Source organism: Xyrauchen texanus, chromosome 5, assembly GCF_025860055.1.
Source record: "Xyrauchen texanus isolate HMW12.3.18 chromosome 5, RBS_HiC_50CHRs, whole genome shotgun sequence".
Classification (NCBI taxonomy): domain Eukaryota; kingdom Metazoa; phylum Chordata; class Actinopteri; order Cypriniformes; family Catostomidae; genus Xyrauchen; species Xyrauchen texanus.
Window position 1 is genome coordinate 25,427,799 of NC_068280.1, and position 15,780 is coordinate 25,443,578.

Below are 15,780 nucleotides of genomic sequence, written 5' to 3' on the forward strand. Positions count from 1 at the left end.
TCCAAAAATTTTTTAAAGATTTTAGTTTTTTTTTTTTTTACTCTTTATTTAGTTTTGAAAAGGAAGAAATGGAAACAATAATAGAAAAAGGCTAGAATTCTACTTTTTTTTAAATGAATCAATTTGTGTATGTTTTTTTTTCTTTTCTTTTTTACATTTGAAGAAAAAAATTGTATTTAAAAATAAAAACGGAATGAAGGGAAGTCACACAGATTCAACACCTACTCAGTGTACTAATTAAAACCATGACTTGTATTACACATAGCTAATGGAATTATATTCATGCTATATAGCCAGAGGGGAACTGGCTCCCCCAGTGAGCATGGTTTCTCCCAAGGTTATTTTAAAGGTAGGTCGGCCTGTTAGTCAGACAGCTAGGGTTTGGCACGGAGTTCCCGCCATAGGTTATTCAAGAAATTAGACAAGTGAGGGCCATAAAATGGGACACTCTACGGTCTTGTGTCATATGGGACCGGGCCAATAAATGCCTTCGGGCGGTATAGAGCTTCGCACGCACAACGCTTGCATGAGCTAAGCCGGGGCGGAGCTCTTGAGCGGTGAGGCGAGTGCCCAGAGCTGTATCTTTGGCTTCACACTGTTTCAATGAACAGTACAATGGCTGCATCGTCGAACAGGATCATGCTGGGCCCCCTCGTAGGTGCTATCGACCAAGGCACGAGTTCCACACGTTTTCTTGTGAGTAGCATCTTCAGGACATGCCATCTTGTGTTATGTATGAGCTCACTGGAGTCTCTAGCATACAGAGATTTCAAAGACCTCCGTGTCCTTGACGACACGTGCTGGCGGCGAATTTAGTTACTGGAGCCGGTTCAGCAGCCGTTGGAAGGAGTTTAAATGGACCGTCATACGACTTTGAGCCTCTGGTTCCGACTAGTATTTCGCATGATAATTTCACGGTCTATTTAACAAGTTAGCTTGCTAAACCAGTCAGTTGACGATGCCTGGAATGATTTAGCATACTCTGTAGTTGTGTCTATAAACCTAAACATTTCAGTTAGTGTCACCTGCGTGAAATTGTAGTTGATATTATAGTTATAGTTACATGAAGCGAGAGATTCAGCTCAGATTCGTTTGATGAATTTGTCTGTTGAAGTCTGCTAGCTAATAATCTACGTTTCACCCAGTTACACAATGTTTGGATTTGAGCTGCATTACAAAGTTCAAATTTAGTTGTCACTCTAATGTGACCGATGTTATAATGGTGTGTATGTGCTACAAGGTGAATTTTCTGGACACTTTGACATTTTCACACATGAAACCTGGTAAAGTTTAGTAATAGTTTTGAAATGCCTTTTATTGAATCGCAAATGCACTTAATGATATTAATATGGCATATTTTTGGTCAAACAGAATGCAGATTTAACTGTAAGTGTTTATTTTGAGTTGGGATGCAGATGTAATTTACTGATATTAATACAAAATAACATCTGTTAAAACGTTTAATTAACACCTAATTTACGTAGGGTTATGTTCAAACATTCAGATATTAGGAGGTCTTTACTGTTATTAATCTTTCATCAGGCCCTTAATTATTTAATTTTCCTTCAAGTCAAGTTCATTAGAACTGAACAAATTTAGAGGAAAGAAAAACTCCTAGCTTTGTCCTTAATTCATGAGTGTCCAGGCATTAAAATTTTAAATTCTAATTTTCTTTTAAATTCTCATTTTAACTTTCTCTTGTGAAAATGTACCATAGTTCATGCATAGTATCCTGAGTTTAATTGGGGTAGTAAGATCAAGGTTATCGTGGGTAAAATCTTGCTCCTCATTATCATGTTTAGATGTAATATTGATTTCTAAAAAAATTAATGTATTGAATTTCTAATAAAAACAGTATCATAATCACATGTAGAAACTATATAAAAAAAAACCTCTATAAAAATGTTCCCCAAATATAGAATATTTGGGAATATTTATTGTAAATATATTGGTGCTGTCAGTCGATTAACATTTTTAATAGCAATTAAATGCATATTTTTTTGCAGTTAATAGTGATTAGTTGCAAAGTCTAAGTGATTGGTTGACCAATTGAAGAACATATTGGTTATAGTTAAGACTTTGCTTGCTTCTGTAATAATTAAAATGCACCTTACATAGCCCCCATATGGGCTTGTTTTCAAAATAGCGCAAAGAGGAACTTTCACCATCATTTTATCACTGACAGGGAAGCGCTGTTGTGTGTTGTGGTGTGTCTGTCTGTGTAATGACTCCAGGCGGACACATTACAAAGGTTCCGCCCTCCCAACAAGTGTTTATGCTGTATTAACGGTAAATGCTTTAATCGTGATTTAAAAAAAAATGACGCATTAAACTTTTTTTAATTCATCAAATCTAAATCGAGAGAGACCTGTCCCGCTCTGTTCTTGGCTGCAGCACTTTTGAAGTATATGGCTTTTGGTGTTTCACATCGGCAGTAGAAAATGGCAGCGCTCAATAAATAAGAATGGAGCAAGCGTCTGACCCTTGATCATTTTGCGGTCTGACAGGGTGAGAGTGGCCCACTGCTCGAATGACCAGCCCACCAAAAAAGGCCCTGTGCTCCCGATGGCCTGTCCATCCCTGACTATCACTTATGTTGATCTGATCACAAACTCACGTAAACAAACATGGATGTATGACAGCGCTGCTGATGATGTTGCTGCTTTTCTGTTAAAAGAAAAAGGAGCGAGCGCATTTGAGTGCGGTTTTGACTGCAATTTGAGTTTGAGTTGAGTGGTGTTTTATGTTAAGCTCCACTTTGAGCACTTGTTCGCCATCTCCATTTCTTCGTAGTTGATTTCCATTGTCTGTTCACCATATGACATAGTCGTGGAGCATCTTCCATTATGACATTTCCTCTATAGTCTGCTCTAAAATATCAGATATTTTTTATATCGTCAGACTAAATGGAATAATTTGATATTTTTTATTTTACCCCATAGGCTAGTAACTGAATCATCTCTGTCAGAACTTCATAATTGGCCCAAAGCAGACTTCTTACGTCATTGCGTCTTTACCTTCTACATGCTCAATCCGTTAATTTTACGACTGCACACACAGCATCAAAACTGAACTTTAATAACATGCATTTTTAGATTTGAGGATTGTTACTCAACAAAAAAGCCAAAATGATGTAAAAATGCTGTGATTAATGTCTTCGTTATAGCTGGAACTTCCACTTTGCAACATCAAAATAAATTGTTGTCCAATTTTATACTCTAATCCAGCAGGTACAAATCAGATTAAGTCTGAGATTTTCTTCTGGTGCTTTTTTCCAAAATCTGTGACATCTGTCTTTCTAATTTTGTAATGCTGTTTAGTTGGAAAACCTTAATTGGCCAATATTTGCTATCTAAAGAAAATATTAAATTGTCTCCTGATAGCAGTCACCTGTGATTAATGGCAAACATAAGCAAGATAATGGAGATTAATATAAACATTTAATGCCATTTTTGACCACTTCCATATGAGGCCCATGTATAACAAGATGGCAACAGGCCTTAATTAAGAGGAATTTTATAGTCAACTTTTCCTTAGACTATTAGTCATGAATCTTCCCTAAAGCAGAACTGACTGTCCATCTTTCTCTCTTGTTTTAATTGTAGGTTTTCAATGCAAAAACAGCAGAGCTTCTAAGCCACCATCAGGTTGAGATTAACCAGAGTTTTCCTAAAGAAGGGTGAGTATTTACACCTGTGCTGAGTCCATCATGGGGGTAGTGATGTCAAAAGTACTGATACTTCGGTACCACGTCGATACTAAAATAAAAAATATTTAACTATACCAGTGATTCTGCAATACCAGTAGTACTGAACACCGACTCAATTCGGCCCCCGCACGCTGTCTGACTGACACACGACTGCTTTCAAATGCTCACACACTCATGTATGCCTCAAACCTTTCAGCCCTCCAAAGATCTCACAGTGGATTGTAAAGTCTTCAAAGGAAATATTGCATAGGGATTATCACCTAACATAAACTTGCTAACTTCCCTAAGTATTTCCCTTCAGGGGAATCCCCGCCACCATTTTGGAAGTCTGTTCCACTTCGTAAAGTCGGCGATGGAGGTATCTGTTGACAGAACCTCAAACACTGGATTTTCACTGAGGGCGTGTGCCTACACAGATGTATGCTTCAGGCAGCTCCATATCCCACAATGCAATACGATTGTGACATCAAAAGCAGATCGTGCTTCATTAACCCCCACCCCACAGAACTTTAGCCAATGATATAATGGAAAACCGCTTACAGCTGTTCGTGTTATGCCAATTAAGCAGTTTAGAAGAGTTATATTGAGAGTGTACCACATGATACTTGTGGCTAAATTAAACTTTCAGTCATAGACTATTTGTTCATTGCAGTGTTACCATTTCATTTGTATAAATCTTGATTGATCCTTTCTAACAATTAATTCTAATAAAAAGTTATGTGTGCACTAGCACAACGTAAGCAACAACGTACATCCAAGTCCATTAGACAGAGCAAACTTAGCAAGGGGAAGGTGTAAAAATGTAAGTGGAATGCAGCTCCGGTCATATAACCAACATACAGTACCAGAAATGCCCTCACGTCAAAATAAATGTTTGATTCAAAATAAAAGCTTGATCTGTGAAATGTATAAGTTTGCGACAGAAATATATTACTAGTGTTTAGTCAGATGTATTTTATTATTATTGTAAGGGCTGTGAATCAATTAAAATTTTGAATCTAAGTAAATACATGGTATGCCAATTAATTGCATACATAAATATTTGCTGAGAAAGTCCCTCAAATAACAATAATTCAATATATGATTAATAATTAGAAATAGTTATATTTAAATAATTATACATTTATTTTTTATATATATATATATATAAATGCATTACATTATTTTGGCACACAAGTTGAGCATTAAAAAAAGACTATCAATAAGTGGCTTTAGAGTGCAATATATGGTTTATTTCCATATTATTGAACATAAGCCTATCATTGGCCTATAGTTAACAGCAGTCTATTTTGCAATTTAATTTGTCAATCAGTCAGAGATTTATTAAAAGGGCTGTACACCTGCTTCAGATGGACGCCTAACAATTCCCGGTTGCGTTGCGTCATAAACATACCGTTTTTAGGTCTCTTTGCCTTTGGATTTGCGCTCCATCAAGCTGTGTTTGAAGGCAAGAAAGTGCTCCCATCTTGTGTTTGCTCTTGGTAAGTGTGTTTTAAAAAAAAAAAAAAAATCTATGTCTGTTTGAGCTGTGCATTGCCTATACAGTGAGTTTTGCTTACTGTCCCCTGTAGAAAATGGGTGGTATTTCATGCTTTAATAGCTTATATGGAAGGAACAGCGCCATTGAAAAAGAGAGCTGTGACACTTTTTGAACTTGCTGCCACGCAGTCACATGGTTCATGAAGCTCTCAATGGTTAAACATAAATCTGCCCTGTCAACCTGTTCGAAAGTGGGACAGACAGCATCAGCGACTATATTTACAGCCATTTCCTGTGAATATTAATACATAATGTGCATTGTTGACTACATTTATACTAGCATTTTTTCTTGGGAGTGATGGAGAGACAGCATAGTTTTTCTGTGTTTAATTTTGGAGGGAAGGGGGATTGCTCCCATAACGTAGAATACATGTGTACATAACGTAGAATACAAATATGTTTTCATATTTTTCTAATCGCCTAAAATACAGAGTCTGGGGCAAAATGAAATTTGAGTGCCCAATACGTCACACAAAACTCTGAACCTTCAACCAAAATTCTTGGATCTTAACACACCACCAAAAAACATGGGTTGGATCTCCATCTTATTGGAATCGCCAGCAGGTGGGAGTGTCTTTAAGACCAAGCCTATATAATCTAGAGGGGGTCCAACAGAATCCATGTAAAATCTTGAATTGTATAAGGCACACCCTTGCATCTTTAGATACACTGCAAAAAATGATTTTCTTGACAAGTATTTTTGTCTTGTATTCCTGTCAAATTATCTAAACTTTCTTAAAACACGATTTATTTACTTGTCAAGCAAAATGGGATAAGATATTAAGTCTTGTTTTAAGATAAATCTGACTAAATTTAGTGAACTTTAGACTCAAAACAAGAAAAAAAAAAATCTGCCAATGTGGTAAGCAAAATAAACTTAATTTAAAAGGAAAACAAGTTTATTTTGCTTATCCCATTGGCAGATTTTTTTTCTTGTTTTGAGTCTAAAGTTCACTAAATTTAGTTAGATTTATCTTAAAACAAGACTTAATATCTTATCCCATTTTGCTTGACAAGTAAATAAATCGTGTTTTAAGAAAGTTTAGATAATTTGACAGGAATACAAGACAAAAATACTTGTCTAGAAAATCATTTTTTGCAGTGTACAGACTTGATGTTTTTTAGAATCCTAGCCCACACTCCCTCCTCCAATACCAAGTTTAAATCGTTCTCCCATAATCTCTTGATAGAAATATAAAGCTCCGTTACCTCCCTCACAATCCACTCTGACCAGCAGAAAGGGACTTATTAATACATAATTTTGGGTGCCCCCATATTCTCAAGGCAACATTTAAATAAATGTCCAAATTAAACACTCTGGACACTTTTGTCCATACAGAGTGCAAATGTGAGATAATGAGGTGTAACTTAACTTCTCCAATGACTTTGATAGAAAGGCTTTGCAATGGCGAAATGGGGGAAGAACGTCCTGTTCAATACAAAACCAGGGAGAGGCTCTCTCAGGTTGAAGCGACCAATGAGCCAAATGTCTGAGACCGAATGCATAATAATAAACAAAATCTTAGTTAGGCCTAGCCCACCTTTGTCATTTGGCCTATGTAATTTATTGAAATGTAATCTGGGACACTTACCGTTCCAAATGAAGGACTTCATATGCTATTAAATTGTGTGAAATAAGTCAGGGGGGACATCTATGGGGAGAGACTGCAGCAGGTAGTTGAATTTTGAAATACAATAAATTTTAATAACATTAACCTTCCCAATCATAGATAAATGTTATGAAGACCACCTCTACCCACATTGCTTGAAAGCCTTTTTAATTAAGGGGTCAAAATGAACTAACTAAATCACACAAATTAGCTGGGAATAAAATGCCCAAATACTTGATGCCCTGTTTGGGCCACTGGAAGGTGCCTGGCTGAAAGCTGTTACTGGGCAGTACACTGTTGGAGCCAAAGCTTCGGATTTAGAGCAATTGACTCTGTATCCTGAGAATTTAGAAAAGGAATTAATAATTCTGTGGATGCAAGGCATAGATCTAGTGGGGTCTGAGACGAATAATAAAATATCATCTGCGTAAAGCAAAAGCTTATCACCATACCTCCCACCACAACCCTTGGAAAATCCTCTTCCTTTCTTATGGCGGCTGCTAATGGTACCAGAGTCTGATCATTCGCCACAGACCACATGCTATTGATGAAACGTTAGTGTTATCAGAAGAGCTGTGGCCCTGAATAAACCCCACCTGATTTATATGTATAAGAGATGTCCTAAATTAATCAGTTAGCCAAAATGTTTGACAATATATATTTCTTCTAGCTGGATCAGGAAAATTGGACGGTAACTCTTACACTCAGTTGGATCATTGTCCTGGTTAAGAATCGGACTAATCAGGGATTGTGGCATGGTTGGCGGAAGCTTTCCATTCTTTAATGATTCCATATAAACTTCTAACAAATGTAGAGCCAGTTCTGTAGCCCAAGATCTGAAAAATGCTGCGGCAAAGCCATCTGGCCCCAGAGCCTTGCCTGTAGGCAAGGCCTTAATTACCTTGCCAAGCTCCTCCTAGGTTATCTCAGAATCAAGAGAATGTTTTTGCTCTGTCATCCGTTTAGGGAGTTCTAATGGTTCCACAAAGTCGCTAATGGCTTCAACAGTAGACGAAGACGTGGAACAAGATCAAGTATTTTTTTCACCGCAATTTGGAATTCCCAATGTGCTCCAAGTCCTCGTGGTGGTGTAGTGACTTGCCTCAATCCGGGTGGAAGAGGACGAATCTCAGTTGTCTCCACGTCTTAGACCGTCAATCCGTGCATCTTATCACGTGGCTTGTTGCGCACGTTACCGCAGAAACATGGTGCGTGTGGTGGCTTTGCACTATTCTCCGCAGCATCCGCACACAACTCACCACATGCCCCACCAAGAGTGAACCACATTATAGCAAACATGAGGAGGTTACCCCATGTGACTCTACCCTCCCTAGCAACTGCACTGCAAAAAATGATTTTCTAGACAAGTATTTTTGTCTTGTATTCCTGTCAAATTATCTAAACCTTATTAAAACACGATTTATTTACTTGTCAAGCAAAATGGGATAAGATATTAAGTCTTGTTTTAAGATAAATCTAACTAAATTTAGTGAACTTTAGACTCAAAACAAGAAAAAAAATCTGCCAATGGGAAAAGCAAAATAAACTTGTTTTCCTTTTAAATTAAGTTTATTTTGCTTACCACATTGGCAGATTTTTTTTCTTGTTTTGAGTCTAAAGTTCACTAAATTTAGTTAGATTTATCTTAAAACAAGACTTAATATCTTATCCCATTTTGCTTGACAAGTAAATAAATCGTGTTTTAAGAAAGTTTAGATAATTTGACAGGAATACAAGACAAAAATACTTGTCAAGAAAATCATTTTTTGCAGTGTGGGCCAATTTGGTTGCTTATGAGATCTGGCTGGAGTCACTCAGTAAAACCTGGATTTGAACTGGTGACTCCATGGGTGGTAGTCAGCGTCTTTACTCGCTGAGCTACCCAGGCCTCCTAAAAGCATTATTAATATCAATGACTGAGGTAAATATTTTACAACCAGCAGGTTTCACTGAGGGAATGGTAGAAAAAACTCTATGCTTTATATATCTAGCGAAGCTTCCGTGCTTTGTCCCCTGATTCAAAATATGACTGTCGTTCCCTGAATTGCCAAAACTCCACCTTCCGTGACAAAATAGTATTATATCTGTATTTCAATCGGGTCAATTCTCTGAAGCCATCAGACGACATGCGGCGCTTCAGCTCTGCCTCGGCATTTTCAATATTCCCTTCCAACTCCACGAATGAGGCATACTGTATGCTCATGCTTCACTATGATCAAGGACTAAGTCCATCAAAAGATTGAAGTCTCCTCCCAATATTATATCATGAGGAGTGCGAGCAGCTTGTAACATCCCTTCAAGATCTATAAAAAAAAGCCCTGATCATCAACGTTAGATGTGTAAATATTAGCCAAAATCAACCTTTGTCCCTGGATTTCTGCTAAAACAATAATGACATTTCTTAATTTACCTTTAGTCTGTTTGAGACATTTGAATTTTAGATGCTTAGTTATCAGTGTAATGGCTCCCCTGCTCTTACTTGAGCCAGCACTAAAGAAAACATGACCACCCCATATCTTCCCAAATGTTTCAGCTTCCTGCGGGGAAAGATGCATTTCTTGAAGAAACACTATATCATATATCATGTTTAAGAAGGGAAATAACCTTTTTTGGGGTGTCCCAACCCATTCACATTCCACGTGGAGAGAGATGGTTAACGTTTGCGATTATAGATTGTGTCAAAAAGTTTATTATAATGACCACATTCCAACCCCAAACTTCCCCCCATACCAAACAAACGAACAAAATGTGCGTATTAACCCCACGCACAACAGCACCAACTGGCAGCCATCCCTCTATACTCAAACAGTCCATGTACGCCTACGAGACCCACTGCAACAACTTTGCCATTAGATTGCTCCGATCCGGTGATTGTATACAAATTTTGTGAGACAGAATTACCCAATAGATGATAATCTATAAAACAAACTCCAACCAGTAGGCGGAATAAAAACACAGAACATGTAGATTCTTCCACACAACTGTCCTGAAGGATTGTTCCTCCACAAAACAAGCTCCAGCCGCTAGTGGAACCAGCAAAAAAAAAAGGCTGTTCAGTTTTCTCGGGCAGTAAAACGAATGTTCAGTGAGCCGGCACGTTTGACTGCTGCGTGAGTGCAACAAATGACTCCATCACTCCAATGTCCTGCAAGAAATACTCCACAAAACAAACTCCAACCAATAGAAGGCATAAGCACAAAGAATGTGCAGATTCATCTACAACACTGTCCCGAAAGTATGCTACTACACAAAACAACTCAAGCCACTAGGCAGAACCAGCACAAAAAGAAACGAAAAAGACACTCTGTTTCCTCGGACGGTCAAGTGAATGATCAGTGAGTCAGTCCACTTGGCTGCAACTTGAGTACCACAAAAAGTGTACTGTCCGTTGACTTTCTGGGGACATGTAAATATTTTGCCGCCATCCTTGGTGTCTATTCTCAATTTGTCCGGGAACATCATTGAAAAAGCGACCTTCTGTTTCTTGCATTCCTTGAATCAATCACATTTCTCTCTTGTCAAATTTGCAAAGTCTGGGAACAAGAAATTGCTGTGGTTCTTCCAAGAATGCCTTTAACTCCTTACCTTGTGTAACACTAGATCTTTATCGGAAATTTGGGATACCCTATAAGCTTGATTGATTTCCAGCTTATGGCCTTTTATGTCGAGCAGACTTCATCCTCAGGAATTTCAACAATTCTGACATTATTCCGGCAGTTACGGTTTTCTCCAACTTCTCCCAGACGTGCTCCAAATTGGTCGCCAGCTAATTAGCAGCTAATTCCCTCTCTGATTACTCCAGATAATTGATCAGTTTCTCGACATCCCCCACTTGTAAATTTAGTCTCCATGGCAGTGATCGATTAACGTATTACAGCAAGATCCTCCAAGTCAGCAACGACCTTTGTCAGCATTGATGACATGTTCAACAATTCTCGCCGAGTTTTCTGCACTTCTCCAGCCAAATCGGCTGCCTGGCTTGCGGCTTGCTGCTCTGCTTGAGCACATAAGTGTATTTTAATGTCTCCAGAGCCCATGGATTTGGAATTCCTTGACATAATGTCTTCCTAGAACAGTTAAGGATCAGGGTGTATCGAATCTCACCGGTTTATGACATAAAAAGTATTAAAACTAGCAAAGTCTACCACCCTTTGAGTCGTGAGTTTGAATCCATGGTGTGCTGAGTGATTCCAGGTCTCCGTAGCAACCAAATTGGCCTGGTTGCCTGGTGGTGAGTTGTGTGTGGATGCCGCGGAGAATAGTGTGAAGCCTCCACGTGTGCTATGTCTCCGAGGTGATGTGCTCAACAAGCCACGTGATAAGATGCGTGGGTTGAATGTCTCAGACGTGGAGGTAACTGAGATTCATCCTCCTCCACCTGAATTGAGTCGAGTCACTAGGCCATCATGAGGACTTGGAGTGCACTGGGAATTGGGCATTCCAAATTGGGGAGAAAAAGGGAGAAAAAAAAAACCTAGCAAAGTGCACAGAGCTCGCAGTTCACATGTAATTTTTTTTTATTTATAAATGTTTTTCCCCTGAATGTTGAGAGTGAGGTGTGGGAGGGGATTTTATACATTCTATTTGCACTCCACTTCTCTTACAATATGCAATTTGTGATTTCTATGAAGCCAATAAGCATAGATGTAGTTGTCAGTTTATTAGGTACACCGAGCTAAAACTAATAAAGTCCAACAGTCCTGCAAAAATTCCTATCTTCATGAAGGTTGTAATGTTTTACATTTGTTAGTTTTTTTTTGTTGTTATTTAGAGGCGTTGATTCAACTATGATGATTTAGGAGGATGCAGAGAGCTGTTTCTGACAATTACATACCTTTATTGCTTTTTGGATCATATTTAGAGAACTGGCTTGCTAGGTCATCAAAGTCGGTCTCCCATGGTTTCACATGTCAGCTCTTCAACATAAAAATATGTAAAGTAATTGGCTATCTGCAGTTATACTTTCTTTTTACTATAATCATCACAACACTTCAAACTCTGAATAATCGCTGCAATGGCATCACCAAATAAAACTGAGGGCTATCTTTCCCTTAAGGTTAAGGCAGACTTCACTGGGACACAGGCCTTATCCAACCATGGATTAACAACCATGACGATAGAACAATATCTCTGCATTTGTGTCAGCTACTACATCAGTGACCTAAAACTTAAAACACAAGAAAGCTCTTGCTTGTTTTGATCAATGATCAAGGAATACATTATAACTAGCATGTACTGTATATACAGTGCATTCAGAAATTATTCAGACCCCTTAATGTTTTTACATCTTATGCTAAAATGCTAAAAAAATTCACTTCAATCTACACACCCCATAATGACAAAACAAAAAAATTATTTTTTTATAACTTTTTTATATATAAGTAATTGTTCTGTTTTCATTTTATTTAATTTGGATTAATTTGATTTGGCACAATTTTGGTAATTAAATTGAATTAAACTTTAAAACATGGAATTCAGGAGAAAAATGGTGAAACATGGAATTTAGAAAAAAAAATAGGGTCCTACTTAAAATACAAGAACTTGAAGCAATGTTTACTTCATTCAGAAGCACTCAAAGGAAATATGCTATTGTTTTGCTGCTTGTTTCTTATTGAAATGTAACATTTTAATAAGCTAAAGGAGTGTGTTCAATAACATATTACCTATTTTTCTGTGGTATCTAAATTTTTTTTGAGAATTTTGAAATTTTACTGGTATCTGTACCGACTACTGATATTTTGGAATTGAAACAACTCTATAAAAGGGTTAATTATTACACAGTATAATAGAGTACAACTTTCTTGTACTTCCATTCACACTAAGGACAGAGATGTCAGCTGTATTCAGTTATGTGCAGTGTGCTATATTTTTATGATCATGCAAAATGAATGTGGCTGATGAGAGTAAAAACATTATTATTTATCATCTGGTTTTAGGTGGGTGGAGCAGGATCCAAAAGAGATTCTTCAGTCAGTGTATGAGTGCATGGACAGGACCTGTGAGAAACTGACCCAGCTAAACATTGACATCTCCAACATTAAAGGTATGAGCATAAACTCTTATTCCTCTATGCACCAGCCATTACACTCTCATGCTTGCTCAATTTTCTTTGTTAATTGTGATCTCTCTTTAGCCATTGGTGTGACCAATCAGCGGGAAACCACCCTTGTTTGGGACAAGGAAACTGGTGAACCACTTTACAATGCTATAGGTAAGTGAACTTTATCTCCCTAGTATATGACCAGGCATTATTGATAACAGCATTTATAAAAAAAGCAAATATACTGCTTTATAGATTAGTTTAAATTCATTATCTTTTTGAGTTTAGTTTGGCTTGATCTCCGGACCCAGTCAACAGTGGAGAGACTCATCAACAAAACTCCAGGCAGGAACAAAAACCACCTCAAAGTAAGAGTGTGCAGAAGTGCATTGGCTCCATGTAAAGGAAGATGATATGGACCCTTTTCACCGTGCAATATTTTGGTATTATTACATTATCCTGTAATTATAAAAAAAAAAAACATCATCAAACTAGTCCACAGTGCTGTATTTGAGTTTCAAATACAGCTGCTGTGGGAGTGACTAATTAAATTTGGCATCTAACTTTTCTTGCAGCTTTTTTCCTTTGCTGTTGGAACAAAAAGGAACACTGCAGCAACATTTGCTATGGTGTCCATCTTCAATTTACCTCTGTACACCAGATAGAACTAGCTTACTTCCACGTTCCTAACCCAGAAATTTGAAAAGGCTCTTATCTCGAACAGCTACAACCACAATTGGACACGTTATTAACGAAAAATCTTTTGATATGTCTGGTAAGAATTCATATGGGACCAAGTGAATTACTTTTACCATCTTGGCCACCCAAAATCGTTATTTTAAGCCTAGTTTACACAATAGAAAGCAGCTCTGTAGGCGGCACGCACATTTGTAAATAAAGAAAAGTCACACCCATGGTTAGTTTTAACCAATCATCACTCTTTGACTTCCCGAGTTCTCCTTGGTCAAGAATTTCAGACCATACGAGCACCTTAGCAGAACAAAAACATCAGTGCATGTCATCATAATTGTTCAGTGAGCTAAAAACCCATTTAGTATAAATTTGCCTTTAGAGTTGCACTTGTCCTTCTTAAAGTCTGGCAAAATTAAATAATATGCATCACTTGTCCACTTGCCTTCCATAAAGCACAAGACGGGCCTCCCCATCAGCACTTACTTCAGTGCAGTGAAGTTACGCTGGCTGATGGATAATGTGGAAGAGATACATAAAGCTGTGCTGTCCCACCGGGCCATGTTTGGAACTGTTGATTCCTGGCTGATCTGGGTAAGACCAGTGTGGTTTCTCTACTGCAAATACATTTGACATTTATATGGTTTTAATATATCGGTGCCTTAATATTGGGGCAATCCAAGGTTGTTCTGCTTGTTATGGTTACACTTTTTAACAGATACTTTGAAATAAACCTCAAGCACATTGTCATTGTTTGAACATTCTGTTTCCAGAAAGTACTTTTAAAAGGATGTGCGTAGTAAGATTAAAACATTTTTTTTATCAGAAGTTCATTGGAAAAATCTTGCATAGATTTAATTTGGCCAACATTAACTGCACATAAACTGATAAACATTGGATTTTATTAGCATAATATCACACAGTGCCATTGGTGCTAGGTCTTCGCTGTGGGTACTCAAGCACTCACTGGATCGGTGCCTGTGGATTTGCCTTCAGCCCAGGACAAGAGGCCCAATTATGCCCCCCTATCGGTGGCCCTGGCCTTTGGTGCTGAAATTATATTATAGATATATAGCAATAGTCATGGATTGACTCGCTGCTCTAGTCATTATAAAGTGATCCTGATCTAATAATTTAACTTGTTGAAATCATTTGTTATGTCTCTTTATTTCAGAGCCTGACAGGGGGAAAGAAGGGAGGTGTACATTGCACAGATGTGACCAATGCCAGCCGTACCATGCTCTTCAATATTCTTACACTGGACTGGGATCCTGAACTCTGTTCGTAAGTTCACATATGCATATACTAGGGTTGTGCGGTATACTGGTACTAACAAAATATTGTGATACCAAAAATGTTTAAACTGTACGATATAATCTTGTTGCTAATAAATGGTTTTATTATTATTAGCATTATTATTTACAATTGTTATTACATGCAAGCAATATCACAAAAATAAGTGTACTGAATATCAGCACACTTTGATTCAACCCCATAGCTAAGCAGATTGATTTCATTTTGTGAAGCTCTGTTGTGCAATGTTTAATTTGACCAACATTTTTTGAATTTGATTAAAAATGTATTATATTTTATTTAATTAAAGCTTTTTATGTATTCATTTGATTTTAAATCTGTTTTTATATAAACATTTAATATAAAAATAACACATGGAATCCAGAAAAATTAAAATGGAAAATGCAGAATTTGCAACTGCAAGACTTTATGCAGTTCTTTTAATTAAGTCCTTTTTTGTGTGATTTCATCTGTAATCTGAGGCAATTTATTTATTGCCAAAGTATTTCTTTAGTATTGATACTTCACAGGGCTGCTGTCGTACCAATGCCACATTTTTGGTATCGGAGTAACCCTAGCATACACAAACATTTGTTCATACTTTTTCTATATATGTAAATCTTTCTGAAAATGCTATGTTGATTAACTGATATCCTAACTGATTGCAGATATTTTGATATACCAATGGAAATTCTGCCAAAAGTGAGAAGTTCTTCAGAGATCTATGGTTTAATGGTAAGTGTTTCACCTATAATAGAGAATTAATGCATCCCTGTAATTGTCATGATTGGAATGATTCTGTCATGACAAATTGCCACAATGCTCTAAAATATGTATTACACAGGGTGCAATATAAATATTTCTCTGCACTTCAAGAGACAAATGAGCTTTGCTCCAGA

General features: G+C 37.4%; 1 protein-coding gene across 2 annotated transcripts in view; it reads left to right on the forward strand.

Annotated features, from left to right (window-relative positions):
* Positions 1–417: 417 nt before the first annotated feature.
* gk (glycerol kinase) overlaps positions 418–15,780 on the forward strand; it is a 40,325-nt gene continuing 24,962 nt past the window's right edge. The window contains exons 1-8 of one of the 2 annotated variants that reach the window (XM_052127281.1): positions 418–696; positions 3,606–3,679; positions 12,795–12,901; positions 12,992–13,069; positions 13,187–13,266; positions 14,045–14,182; positions 14,763–14,872; positions 15,550–15,616. In XM_052127281.1, coding sequence (XP_051983241.1) covers positions 604–696; positions 3,606–3,679; positions 12,795–12,901; positions 12,992–13,069; positions 13,187–13,266; positions 14,045–14,182; positions 14,763–14,872; positions 15,550–15,616 — 747 coding nt within the window. In that variant the 5' untranslated portion in view covers positions 418–603. The remainder of the gene's footprint in view (positions 697–3,605; positions 3,680–12,794; positions 12,902–12,991; positions 13,070–13,186; positions 13,267–14,044; positions 14,183–14,762; positions 14,873–15,549; positions 15,617–15,780) is intronic. The other variant, XM_052127282.1, reaches the window with a different exon arrangement.